Here is a 14,289-nt window from a genome sequence, read left to right on the forward strand (position 1 = left end):
TACCGCACCTACATAGAAGCCCCATACTGCACCTACATAATCACACCATGCTGCACCTATATAATAGCCCCACACTGCACCTACATAATAGCCTCATACTGCACCTATAAAATAGCACATATAGCACCTATATAAACGCCCATACTGCACCTATATAATAACACGTATATAATACTGCAACTCTATAATCACCCCATACTGCGCTTCTATAAGACCCATGCTGCAGCTGTATAATTGCACCATACTGCACCTACATAATAGCCTCATATGACACCCATATAATCGCATCTTACGGCACCTATATAACAGTCTCATACTGCACCTATTTAACAGCCTCATACTGCACCTATTTAACAGCCTCATACTGCACCTATATAACAGTCTCAAACTGCACCTATATAACAGTCTCATACTGCACCTATATAACAGTCTCATACTGCACCTATATAACAGCCTCATACTGCACCTATATAACAGTCTCATACTGCACCTGTATAACAGCCTCATACTGCACCTATATAACAGTCTCATACTGCACCTATATAACAGCCTCATACTGCACCTATATAACAGTCTCATACTGCACCTATATAACAGTCTCATACTGCACCTATATAACAGTCTCATACTGCACCTATATAACAGCCTCATACTGCACCTATATAACAGTCTCATACTGCACCTATATAACAGTCTCATACTGCACCTATATGACAGCCTCATACTGCACCTATATAACAGCCTCATACTGCACCTATATAACAGCCTCATACTGCACCTATATAACAGCCTCATACTGCACCTATATAACAGTCTCATACTGCACCTATATAACAGCCTCATACTGCACCTATATAAAATCGCATAACAGTATCATACGACGATTACACAATACTACACATAATACTACAGGACATCTCGCAGCAGGTTGTTTAGAGCTCCACATTCTACAGCTGGGAAAGCTGGGTGACCACCAATATAACAGACATTACAACTCAACCAGCGGTGGTCACTCAGCTTTCCGGAGCCGTAAAAGACGTGTAATGGAGGCTGGACGTGCCCAGAGAATGATTGATAATTAATATCCACCAAACATGACATTTTCTTTATAAAAATGAAAACATAAAACAAAAGATGTTCTACTGAAAAATACAATAAAACATCAACCACGAGGAGTTAATTTTTTTCCTTTATTTTTCACAGAATTTCTTTTTTTAAATATATAATTTTTACAATATTCTTACCTAGCGCAGTAATGTATAATACAATGGCAGAAGACGATGGTTGTGATACATCAAGAGAGACCAATCAGGAGCGATCAGTCAAATCTCCATATAGTTGGATGCAAAAAACATGAAAGTCAATCTCCAGGTGTGGACTTAAAAAAAAATGACCCTGTCAGCGCTCTGTAGCTCCGCACTATGATCAGTGACTCCAACAAAAACTGCAAGGTCTAATGGAGCCTAAGGCAATCAAAATCAACCTCTAATTTAATCAGAGGATCAGGTTGTGTTTTTATTATCATGCTTTACACTGCAGCTTTGCTCTGTTAGGTTATAGCTATAATCAGTGACTGCAAGCTTTTCTTCAACTCCTGTCTCATTAGGGACTTGGGCTACTGTTGTGCCTCACCCCCATGCTTTACACTGCAGCTCGCCTTTTTCAAATTGGCTGTGGTTTATAAAATATGGACGTCAATACATGGGAGAGCTTATTTCTATTACAGCAAGGAAAGAATAATTATCAACTACAAGGAAATAAACCCCCAGTGAGAAAAGAGAATTATCAAAAAATGGCAATGAACAGAGTGAGGGGGAGGAGCCCCATTAAGAGGGAGGAGCCCCATTAAGAGGGAGGAGCCTGAAGAGCAGCTTCAATATTACAGGTTGCTGAAGCTTATATCCTCATAGATATCGGTCTATGCTCGACTGGTTCCAAAACAGATCCTGGGAGATGGCAGTGCTTGACGGAAACGTTCAGAGGATCAGCCATGGGATTGAGGTAGATGGATACATTACCAGGGAAAATCCAGAGGAAAAAAAAAACGCAAAGAAACTAGTGCAACATGACTGTTATTAGTTGGACTGTTCATAAGAATAAGAAATGCTGGGAGTTGTAGTTCGGCATAAGCTGAGGAGCCACTGACCGATGTATTTTAGTCATTCAGATCATGAATAAAACTCCAACAAAGCTTCTGCCAAAAATGGTGGATTAGTGAAAACCCATCAAACTGGGAGCAGCAACGCTACACGTCCAGCGTCATATAAAAGCGGGAGAGGTCTTCTTTATAGGCCTTATTCAAAATAGTCGGCCTCCAACCGGGCGGAGCTGAAAGTCACGATGATGAAGACCCTTTTAATATTGGGATCCAATTCTCTTATCCTAAAATAAAGGCCTTGCGGATGAGGTAATCCAACTCACTTCCATTATAAATAGACCTTCCAATAGTGGGCAGTTCTCAGTGTCACCAAATGGTGGCGCTGCGATGGAGTTTGGCAAGGATAAGATTTGTATGGGGCTGGCTGTGGCGTAGCGGATATTAGAAGGTGCTCTCCAATAGGCAGTGGCAGCCGCAGCCGGTGGGACAGACCTCTTGTGAGCTAAACCATTCCAGCATGTGCGCCGTGTGCCCGCCATGTCCACAACTCAAGCAGAAGTTGGAAGAACCCCGGACAGCTACATGACAGATGGCGCACTGGAAGGTGAATCCTTTACAAATTGCACATTGTGTTCCCCGAACCTCGCTGCGACAGTGGCTGCAATACACCCCAAATTCTGATGGCAGAAAACAGGTAGTCAGTTCACAGAATATGCGAAGTATAGTATATAGTAGTTATATTCTTGTATATAGGGGCAGTATTATAGTAGTTATATTCTTGTATATAGGAGGCAGTATTATAGTAGTTATATTCTTGTATATAGGAGCAGTATTATAGTAGTTATATTCTTGTATATAGGGGGCAGTATTATAGTAGTTATATTCTTGTATATAGGGGGCAGTATTATAGTAGTTATATTCTTGTACACAGGGGGGAGTATTATAGTAGTTATATTCTTGTATATAGGAGCAGTATTATAGTAGTTATATTCTTGTATATAGGGGGCAGTATTATAGTAGTTATATTCTTGTATATAGCGACAGTATTATAGTAGTTATATTCTTGTATATAGGGGCAGTATTATAGTAGTTATATGCTTGTATATAGGAGGCAGTATTATAGTAGTTATATTCTTGTATATAGGGAGCAGTATTATAGTAGTTATATTCTTGTATATAGAGGTCAGTATTATAGTAGTTATATTCTTGTATATAGGGGCAGTATTATAGAAGTTATATTCTTGTATATAGGAGCAGTATTATAGTAGTTATATTCTTGTATATAGGGGCAGTATTATAGTAGTTATATTCTTGTATATAGGGGGCAGTATTATAGTAGTTATATTCTTGTATATAGGGGCAGTATTATAGGAGTTATATTCTTGTATATAGGGGCAGTATTATAGGAGTTATATTCTTGTATATAGGAGCAGTATTATAGTAGTTATATTCTTGTATATAGGGGGCAGTATTATAGTAGTTATATTCTTGTACATAGGGAGCAGTATTATAGTAGTTATATTCTTGTATATAGGGGGCAGTATTATAGTAGTTATATTCTTGTATATAGGAGCAGTATTATAGTAGTTATATTCTTGTATATAGGGGCAGTATTATAGGAGTTATATTCTTGTATATAGGAGCAGTATTATAGCAGTTATATTCTTGTATATAGGAGGCAGTATTATAGCAGTTATATTCTTGTATATAGGAGGCAGTGTTATAGTAGTTATATTCTTGTATATAGGAGGCAGTATTATAGTAGTTATATTCTTGTATATAGGGGGCAGTATTATAGTAGTTATATTCTTGTATATAGGGGGCAGTATTATAGTAGTTATATTCTTGTATATAGGAGGAATATTATAGTAGTTATATTCTTGTATATAGGGGCAGTATTATAGTAGTTATATTCTTGTATATAGGGGCAGTATTATAGTAGTTATATTCTTGTATATAGGGGCAGTATTATCGTAGTTATATTCTTGTATATAGGGGCAGTATTATAGTAGTTATATTCTTGTATATAGGGAGCAGTATTATAGTAGTTATATCCTTGTATATAGGGGCAGTATTATAGTAGTTATATTCTTGTATATATGGGCAGTATTATAGTAGTTATATTCTTGTATATAGGAGCAGTATTATAGTAGTTATATTCTTGTATATAGGGGGCAGTGATATAGTAGTTATATTCTTGTATATAGGGGGCAGTGTTATAGTAGTTATATTCTTGTATATAGGGGCAGTATTATAGTAGTTATATTCTTGTATATATGGGCAGTATTATAGTAGTTATATTCTTGTATAGAGGGGGCAGTATTATAGTAGTTATAGTCTTGTATATAGGAGTAGTACTATAGTAGTTATATTCTTGTATATAGGGGGCAGTATTATACTAGTTATATTCTTGTATATATGGGCAGTATTATAGTAGTTATATTCTTGTATATAGGGGGCAGTATTATAGTAGTTATATTCTTGTATATAGGGGCAGTATTATAGTAGTTATATTCTTGTATATAGGGGGCAGTATTATAGTAGTTATATTCTTGTATATAGGGGGCAGTATTATAGTAGTTATATTCTTGTATATAGGGGCAGTATTATAGGAGTTATATTCTTGTATATAGGGGCAGTATTATAGGAGTTATATTCTTGTATATAGGGGGCAGTATTATAGTAGTTATATTCTTGTATATAGGGGGCAGTATTATAGTAGTTATATTCTTGTATATAGGGGCAGTATTATAGGAGTTATATTCTTGTATATAGGGGCAGTATTATAGGAGTTATATTCTTGTATATAGGAGCAGTATTATAGTAGTTATATTCTTGTATATAGGGGGCAGTATTATAGTAGTTATATTCTTGTATATAGGAGCAGTATTATAGTAGTTATATTCTTGTATATAGGGGCAGTATTATAGTAGTTATATTCTTGTATATAGGAGGCAGTATTATAGTAGTTATATTCTTGTATATAGGGGCAGTATTATAGTAGTTATATTCTTGTATATAGGAGGCAGTATTATAGTAGTTATATTCTTGTATATAGGGGCAGTATTATAGTAGTTATATTCTTGTATATAGGAGCAGTATTATAGTAGTTCTATTCTTGTATATAGGAGGCAGTATTATAGTAGTTCTATTCTTGTATATAGGAGCAGTATTATAGTAGTTATATTCCTGTATATAGGAGGGCAGTATTATAGTAGTTCTATTCTTGTATATAGGAGGCAGTATTATAGTAGTTATATTCTTGTATATAGAGGCAGTAGTATAGTAGTTATATTCTTATATATAGGGGGCAGTATTATAGTAGTTATATACTTGTATATAGGAGCAGTATTATAGTAGTTATATACTTGTATATAGGAGCAGTATTATAGTAGTTATATTCTTGTATATAGGGGGCAGTATTATAGTAGTTATATTCTTGTATATAGGGGCAGTATTATAGTAGTTATATTCTTGTATATAGGAGCAGTATTATAGTAGTTATATTCTTGTATATAGGGGCAGTATTATAGTAGTTATATACTTGTATATAGGAGCAGTATTATAGTAGTTATATTCTTGTATATAGGAGGCAGTATTATAGTAGTTATATTCTTGTATATAGGAGAAGTATTATAGTAGTTATATTCTTGTATATAGGAGCAGTATTATAGGAGTTATATTCTTGTATATAGGGGCAGTATTATAGGAGTTATATTCTTGTATATAGGGGCAGTATTATAGGAGTTATATTCTTGTATATAGGGGGCAGTATTATAGTAGTTATATTCTTGTATATAGGGGCAGTATTATAGTAGTTATATTCTTGTATATAGGGGCAGTATTATAGTAGTTATATTCTTGTATATAGGAGCAGTATTAAAGTAGTTATATTCTTGTATATAGGAGCAGTATTACAGTAGTTATATTCTTGTATATAGGGGCAGTATTACAGTAGTTATATTCTTGTATATAGGGGCAGTATTATAGTAGTTATATTCTTGTATATAGGGCAGTATTATAGTAGTTATATTCTTGTATATAGGGGCACTATTATAGTAGTTATATTCTTGTATATAGGGGCAGTATTATAGTAGTTATATTCTTGTATATAGGAGGCAGTATTATAGTAGTTATATTCTTGTATATAGGGGCAGTATTACAGTAGTTATATTCTTGTATATAGGGGCAGTATTATAGTAGTTATATTCTTGTATATAGGGCAGTATTATAGTAGTTATATTCTTGTATATAGGGGCACTATTATAGTAGTTATATTCTTGTATATAGGGGCAGTATTATAGTAGTTATATTCTTGTATATAGAGGGCAGTATTATAGTAGTTATATTCTTGTATATAGGGGCAGTATTATAGCAGTTATATTCTTGTATATAGGGCAGTATTATAGTAGTTATATTCTTGTATATAGGGCAGTATTATAGTAGTTATATTCTTGTATATAGGGCAGTATTATAGTAGTTATATTCTTGTATATAGGGCAGTATTATAGTAGTTATATTCTTGTATATAGGGGCAGTATTATAGTAGTTATATTCTTGTATATAGGGGGCAGTATTATAGTAGTTATATTCTTGTATATTGGGGCAGTATTATAGTAGTTATATTCTTGTATATAGGGGGCAGTATTATAGTAGTTATATTCTTGTATATAGGGGCAGTATTATAGTAGTTATATTCTTGTATATAGGAGGCAGTATTATAGTAGTTATATTCTTGTATATAGGAGGCAGTATTATAGTAGTTATATTCTTGTATATAGGGGCAGTATTATAGTAGTTATATTCTTGTATATAGGGGGCAGTATTATAGTAGTTATATTGTATATAGGGGGCAGTATTATAGTAGTTATATTGTATATAGGGGGCAGTATTATAGTAGTTATATTCTTGTATATTGGGGCAGTATTATAGTAGTTATATTCTTGTATATAGGAGGCAGTATTATAGTAGTTATATTCTTGTATATAAGAGGCAGTATTATAGTAGTTATATTCTTGTATACAGGGGCAGTATTATAGTAGTTATATTCTTGTATATAGGGGCAGTATTATAGTAGTTATATTCTTGTATATAGGGAGCAGTATTATAGTAGTTATATTCTTGTATATAGGGGGCAGTATTATAGTAGTTATATTCTGGTATATAGGGGTCAGTATTATAGTAGCTATATTCTTGTATATAGGAGGCAGTATTATAGTAGTTATATTCTTGTATATAGGGGCAGTATTATAGTAGTTATATTCTTGTATTTAGGAGCAGTATTATAGTAGTTATATTCTTGTATATAGGGTCAGTATTATAGTAGTTATATTCTTGTATATAGGGGCAGTATTATAGTAGTTATATTCTTGTATATAGGGGCAGTATTATAGTAGTTATATTCTTGTATTTAGGAGCAGTATTATAGTAGTTATATTCTTGTATATAGGGAGTAGTATTATAGTAGTTATATTCTTGTATATAGGGGGCAGTATTATAGTAGTTATATTCTTGTATATAGGAGCAGTATTATAGTAGTTATATTCTTGTATATAGGGGGCAGTATTATAGTAGCTATATTCTTGTATATAGGAGGCAGTATTATAGTAGTTATATTCTTGTATATAGGAGCAGTATTATAGTAGTTATATTCTTGTATATAGGGAGTAGTATTATAGTAGTTATATTCTTGTATATAGGAGCAGTATTATAGTAGTTATATTCTTGTATATAGGGGGCAGTATTATAGTAGCTATATTCTTGTATATAGGAGGCAGTATTATAGTAGTTATATTCTTGTATATAGGGGCAGTATTATAGTAGTTATATTCTTGTATTTAGGAGCAGTATTATAGTAGTTATATTCTTGTATATAGGGGCAGTATTATAGTAGTTATATTCTTGTATATAGGAGCAGTATTATAGTAGTTATATTCTTGTATATAGGGTCAGTATTATAGTAGTTATATTCTTGTATATAGGGTCAGTATTATAGTAGTTATATTCTTGTATATAGGGAGCAGTATTACAGTAGTTATATTCTTGTATATAGGAGGAAGTATTATAGTAGTTATATTCTTGTATATAGGGGGAGTATTATAGTAGTTATATTCTTGTATATAGGAGGAAGTATTATAGTAGTTATATTCTTGTATATAGAGGCAGTATTATAGTAGTTATATTCTTGTATATAGGAGGAAGTATTATAGTAGTTATATTCTTGTATATAGGGGCAGTATTATAATAGTTATATTCTTGTATATAGGAGGAAGTATTATAGTAGTTATATTCTTGTATATAGAGGCAGTATTATAGTAGTTATATTCTTGTATATAGGAGCAGTATTATAGTAGTTATATTCTTGTATATAGGGGGCAGTATTATAGTAGTTATATTCTTGTATATAGGGGCAGTATTATAGTAGTTATATTCTTGTATATAGGGGGCAGTATTATAGTAGTTATATTCTTGTATATAGGGGCAGTATTATAGTAGTTATATTCTTGTATATAGGGGGCAGTATTATAGTAGTTATATTCTTGTATATAGGAGCAGTATTATAGTAGTTATATTCTTGTATATAGGAGCAGTATTATAGTAGTTATATTCTTGTATATAGGGTCAGTATTATAGTAGTTCTATTCTTGTATATAGGGGGCAGTATTATAGTAGTTCTATTCTTGTATATAGGGGCAGTATTATAGTAGTTCTATTCTTGTATATAGGGGCAGCATTATAGTAGTTATATTCTTGTATATAGGGGCAGTATTATAGTAGTTATATTCTTGTATATAGGAGCAGTATTATAGTAGTTATATTCTTGTATATAGGAGCAGTATTATAGTAGTTATATTCTTGTATATAGGGGCAGTATTATAGTAGTTATATTCTTGTAAATAGGAGCAGTATTATAGTAGTTATATTCTTGTATATAGGAGCAGTATTATAGTAGTTATATTCTTGTATATAGGAGCACTATTATAGTAGTTATATTCGTGTATATATGGAGCAGTATTATAGTAGTTATATTCTTGTATATAGGGGCAGTATTATAGTAGTTATATTCTTGTATATAGGAGCAGTATTATAGTAGTTATATTCTTGTATATAGGAGCAGTATTATAGTAGTTATATTCCTCTATATAGGAGCAGTATTATAGTAGTTATATTCTTGTATATAGGGGCAGTATTATAGTAGTTATATTCTTGTATATACGGCCAGTATTATAGGTGTTATATTCTTGTATATAGGGGCAGTATTATAGTAGTTATATTCTTGTAAATAGGAGCAGTATTATAGTAGTTATATTCTTGTATATAGGGGCAGTATTATAGTAGTTATATTCTTGTATATAGGGGCAGTATTATAGTAGTTATATTCTCGTATATAGGGGCAGTATTATAGTAGTTATATTCTTGTATATAGGGGCAGTATTATAGTAGTTATATTCTTGTATATAGGGAGCAGTAGTTATATTCTTGTATATAGGAGGCAGTATTATAGTAGTTATATTCTTGTATATAGGAGCAGTATTATAGTAGTTATATTCTTGTATATAGGAGGCAGTATTATAGTAGTTATATTCTTGTATATAGGAGCAGTATTATAGTAGTTATATTCTTGTATATAGGAGCAGTATTATAGTAGTTATATTCTTGTATATAGGGGCAGTATTATAGTAGTTATATTCTTGTACATAGGGGGCAGTATTATAGTAGTTTGACGAAATGATGCACTCAGATGGTAATCCTCTGACACCAACATTCTAGAATCTCATAGGTGAAATTGTATTCCGTCACTACTTACCGATGCCCCGGTGAGGCTCAGGAGGACATGAGACAAATTTCAGAACTTCCGCTCGTTTCTCTTGAAGACCCCAGCGATAAAGGATCTCTCCGTAACACTTCTTAAAGTCATCAAACTGCTGAGCATTTGCTGGGTCGAGGATTCTGTGCAGAGGCCAGTGACAGAAATGTAAGATGCTGATTAAGACTGAGAATTACTATTCTATTACTAGAATAAAGGAAAGATTACATATGGATGAAATGTAAGAGACGGCAGACAGTGAATGACTGATCGCCCCCAGGTCCTGCTGTTATAAGTCTGAGTAACTGTGAATGTCTGGTATGGGTCATCTCATTGCTTAAACATCAAACAGTACTAGAGATGGGCTATATGTACATAATAAGTATATGAAGACTGCACACTATATTGGGTAATGGTGTGTGGATGGGTCTATCAGGGAGGAAGGCCTGGGCATACTCTGATACTGAAATAAACACAACACCCCTAAGCAATCCTTCTGGAGGGTCATTGTGCAGGGGTTACAGAGTATCTCTTATCTAAATGAAAATTCAGCTTTTAATGGTAAGAAAATTTTGATTTTCAATACAATAACTTGAGAATGAAACATCTTCAAGGAATCTAAATCCAGAATGTAAAGGCCAGGGCTAGACTCCCAGCTAGAGACGGGTCACGAAGTAAACGTCGTGTGATTCCAGTTGTGCGACTTGAATAATCGTACATTGGTCCTTATTCACGTCTACCGCAGAGCGACGGTCCGTGACTGTTATAACGCTCGCCATGGTTTCAACAGAACACAACTTGTCAGGTTCTGTGTGTTAGATGAATTCTTATGGATACAGATTGTTATATGTTAATTACCTCTTGTTCTTGTCATGCAGGTCTCTCTCACGCTCCCGGGGATCCACGTAACTTAAATTACTGTAGCGGTATTCATCAGGAGAAGCATCGCCCCAAGGTACGCCATGATCTCCATCTTGATTACCTGTCAGAATAATATAGATAAGATACAGAACTGGTCCTCGTATCACATCATGTGGTTTATTTAATTTTACACTTACAAAATAATTTAAAAGTGTGAATTTCTACAAGGCTGTCTTCATTCACAATAACGGAGTTACATCCTGTATTATACTCCAGAGCTGCACTCACTATTCTGCTGGTGGAGTCACTGTGTACATACATTACATTACTTATCCTGTACTGATCCTGAGTTACATCCTGTATTATACTCCGGAGCTGCACTCACTATTCTGTTGGTGGAGTCACTGTGTACATACATTACATCACTTATCCTGTACTGATCCTGAGTTACATCCTGTATTATACTCCAGAGCTGCACTCACTATTCTGCTGGTGGAGTCACTGTGTACATACATTACATTACTTATCCTGTACTGATCCTGAGTTACTTCCGGTATTATACTCCAGAGCTGCACTCACTATTCTGCTGGTGGAGTCACTGTGTACATACATTACATTACTTATCCTGTACTGATCCTGAGTTTCATACTGTATTGTACTCCAGAGCTGCACTCACTATTCTGCTTCTTGTTATTGGAAAACATCAACAAATTTGTGAGTATACAGGGCCCTAAAAGCTTAGCTGCACTCCTATAAAGCAGATGGGGGCAGTTATTCTTTCCTACATTAGATAATTGTACAGGGCCTTGTGTAAAGATGACAATTTCAAGAATGAAAACCCCCAGAACAAGCTCAGTTCTGAATCTGAACAAGAAGGAGATGCCGAGATTTCTGCTGTGAAGCCGACAGAACTGTGAATGCAGAGAAGTATTTACAAAGTAACTCAACTTTTATAAACATTGTATCTTTGGATAAACTGTAATATGGCGCTCAGAGAAGTGCAGATACTTAACGCAAAGAATAAAAATATACAATGTTTCTTACTGATGCTCCAGCCGCTGTTACTAAATCCAGGGTCAGAGATACTGGATCCAGAGCCGGAGGATGTAAAGCTGGGCTGTAAGAAGACAATGCACACTTAGTACGACCATATTAAACCCACTTGTAGGACTGAGAGAGTTACAACGGACTCACGTAGCGGCTATGCGCGGAACGTGAAGGAAACGGATGACCGGACAATCCATTGCTCTGCGGCTGCAAATTGGCATCGAACACACTACACAGCATGGCCAGGGTCTGAACGTCGTGCAGATGGCAGTAATGGGCCAGTCTGTAGATAGAAACGAGAGAAGAAGATGGACCAGTCACAACTGAGGGAAATACACAGCGTCGAGGGCAGAAGAGACTAGTCGGGGAACATACAATGATTCCAGCAGCTGGCGGCCAAATGGGTGACGGGCCCAAGGGGTCTCAGAATCAGGGTCAGACTTAGGGGCGAGACAGAAGTCATTAGCAGCAGCAGCCAGGGCCCAAACCTGGGAAAAGAAGGTAGAGCCTCATTATAACACCCCGATGCTGCCGTCCACAGACAACCTCCACCGTGTACTACAACTCCCACCCTCCCTAAAAGGAGTTATCTGGTTTTATATAAATAGAGCTTAATGGTGAGATAATGCAATGATCTGCATATTTGAAATAGACTTTGTGTGTCCACTCTCCACTCTTTCAAGATCTTTGCTTGCGGTCAGTGACTGGAAACATTGATTGCTTATGCCCTGGAGGCAGAAAACCTCACCATGCAGGAGCAGGACTTGTTACAGTGTATCCAAATGCTCTCCGCACCTGTGCGGCTGACACATGATCAGGACGGGTTTGGTGCCTCTGGATATAAAGAAGTATGTTTCCATTTACAGAAAGCAAGTAGAGTTCCTGAAAATGGTGAGGTATGGAAACATGAAGTAGATTAGAAAGATGCAGAATTTTTTATTATATAATAAATCAGGTTTATTTGCAAAAAAATCAGACCAGAGCCATTTACACGAGCAGATATTCAAATTAGCGATCTTTGATACGATCGCTGACAGCCACTGAATAGCGATTCCAGACAAGTATTTACACACAAAGTTACCGTCTTAATATTTGTTAAAAATTCATAATTTTGTTGTCTATTTAACAAGGTTACGTGTCGGCTATCAAATCAAACTATACATGTTTATATACCACAATGTCCGAACGATCGCCAGTCATTCTGTTGCTGCACGCTAAGTGAATATTGCGCACGCTCGCTCTGTGTTGGAATCTGAATGGACATTTACTCTGCGTTACACTTCTATCTCTGCACCTCTTGCCTCCAGCAAAGCTTCTGCAGTTCTTGGTTTACCATTGCTTCAGCCTCTACTGACTGCAATATGCAGCTTGCTTGCTCAGCCTCCTTGCTTGCTCAGCCTCCTTGCTTGCTCAGCCTCCTTGCTTGCTCAGCCTCCGGTCATCACTGTTGCAGTAACTAAACTTTATAAAACTTTTCACATGTCAGAAGTGTTGATCAGTGGGGTTAGGAACTCGGAGACCCCCACCGATCGAGAAAACGAAGCTGATGATCGCGCTCGTGTGAGCCCCGTGCCACTTAGTTTCTGACCGGCTTTCCTCTGAGTAGTGTTACGGGCTCAATAGAAAGTCTATGAGCCCGTACACCGCTCGCTCGGCTTTCCGAGGATACCCGATCAGAAACTAAGTGGCACAGCGCTCACCCGAGCGTTTCTTCCGCTTTGTTTTAGTGATCGGTGGGGGGGTCTCAGTGCTCCGACCCCCACCGATCAAAACTTCTGACATGTTTAAAGTTTTTTTTAAAGTTTTGTCACCTTTTAAAACATCGTAACTTTGAAACGCAGCCCTGACCTATCAGAACGTGCAAAAGTACCAAAAAGTAAGTGTATAAATACTTAAATAATTGTGTTTGTCTGCTGGACATTAGTCAGGGGTGTAGTTCCCTAGTGAGGTCTTGTCCATGTATCCGGCAGTCCTAAAACTCAATAACGCAAGAGGATAAAACAGCAGCGGACTCATTTATTCTAACAGAATCACAGCTTAAAGGGGTTCTCCTTACTACTTAAAGGTCCCTTAACAAGAAGCTCATCCCTCTGCTGGGATCCTCAGCGATCACATGTAGCCTGACTGTAAGTATACAATTTCCCTGCAGCGCCACAACAGTGGAAATTAGGTATTACACAGTGCTCATTCATATTGTGACTGAATAGTTCCTCCAGAGCGAGATTCACTTTTTGAAGCCGCTGTCTAGCTTGGCCAAGAGATGAAAACCCTGCACAGAGGACCCCCCTCTACTAACCCAGAAATCCCTAATGGGGTGTATGACAATGTTTATTCTAAAGTAGGAAGTTTACATATATCAGCTATGAAGACCTCAAGGGCACTCACCTGCACCAGATCCCTTCGTCCCACACTAAGGGCAGAGGCAGCATTTTTCTGACACATCTCCTGGAGGTCACCACGGTTTAATCTATTAAAT

General features: G+C 35.8%; 1 protein-coding gene across 4 annotated transcripts in view; it reads right to left on the reverse strand.

The window, feature by feature from the left end:
• Positions 1-1,171: 1,171 nt before the first annotated feature.
• Positions 1,172-14,289, reverse strand: part of WDR59 (WD repeat domain 59) — a 46,993-nt gene continuing 33,875 nt past the window's right edge. For all 4 annotated transcript variants that reach the window (XM_075838361.1, XM_075838359.1, XM_075838360.1 and 1 more), the window contains 7 exons: positions 14,199-14,280; positions 12,189-12,301; positions 11,961-12,096; positions 11,811-11,883; positions 10,764-10,887; positions 9,906-10,048; positions 1,172-2,775 (listed from right to left, as the gene is read on the reverse strand). In XM_075838361.1, the coding sequence (XP_075694476.1) occupies positions 2,540-2,775; positions 9,906-10,048; positions 10,764-10,887; positions 11,811-11,883; positions 11,961-12,096; positions 12,189-12,301; positions 14,199-14,280 (907 nt within the window). In that variant the 3' untranslated portion in view covers positions 1,172-2,539. The remainder of the gene's footprint in view (positions 2,776-9,905; positions 10,049-10,763; positions 10,888-11,810; positions 11,884-11,960; positions 12,097-12,188; positions 12,302-14,198; positions 14,281-14,289) is intronic.

This window comes from Rhinoderma darwinii, chromosome 9 (assembly GCF_050947455.1).
Source record: "Rhinoderma darwinii isolate aRhiDar2 chromosome 9, aRhiDar2.hap1, whole genome shotgun sequence".
In the NCBI taxonomy this organism is placed as follows: Eukaryota; Metazoa; Chordata; class Amphibia; order Anura; family Rhinodermatidae; genus Rhinoderma; species Rhinoderma darwinii.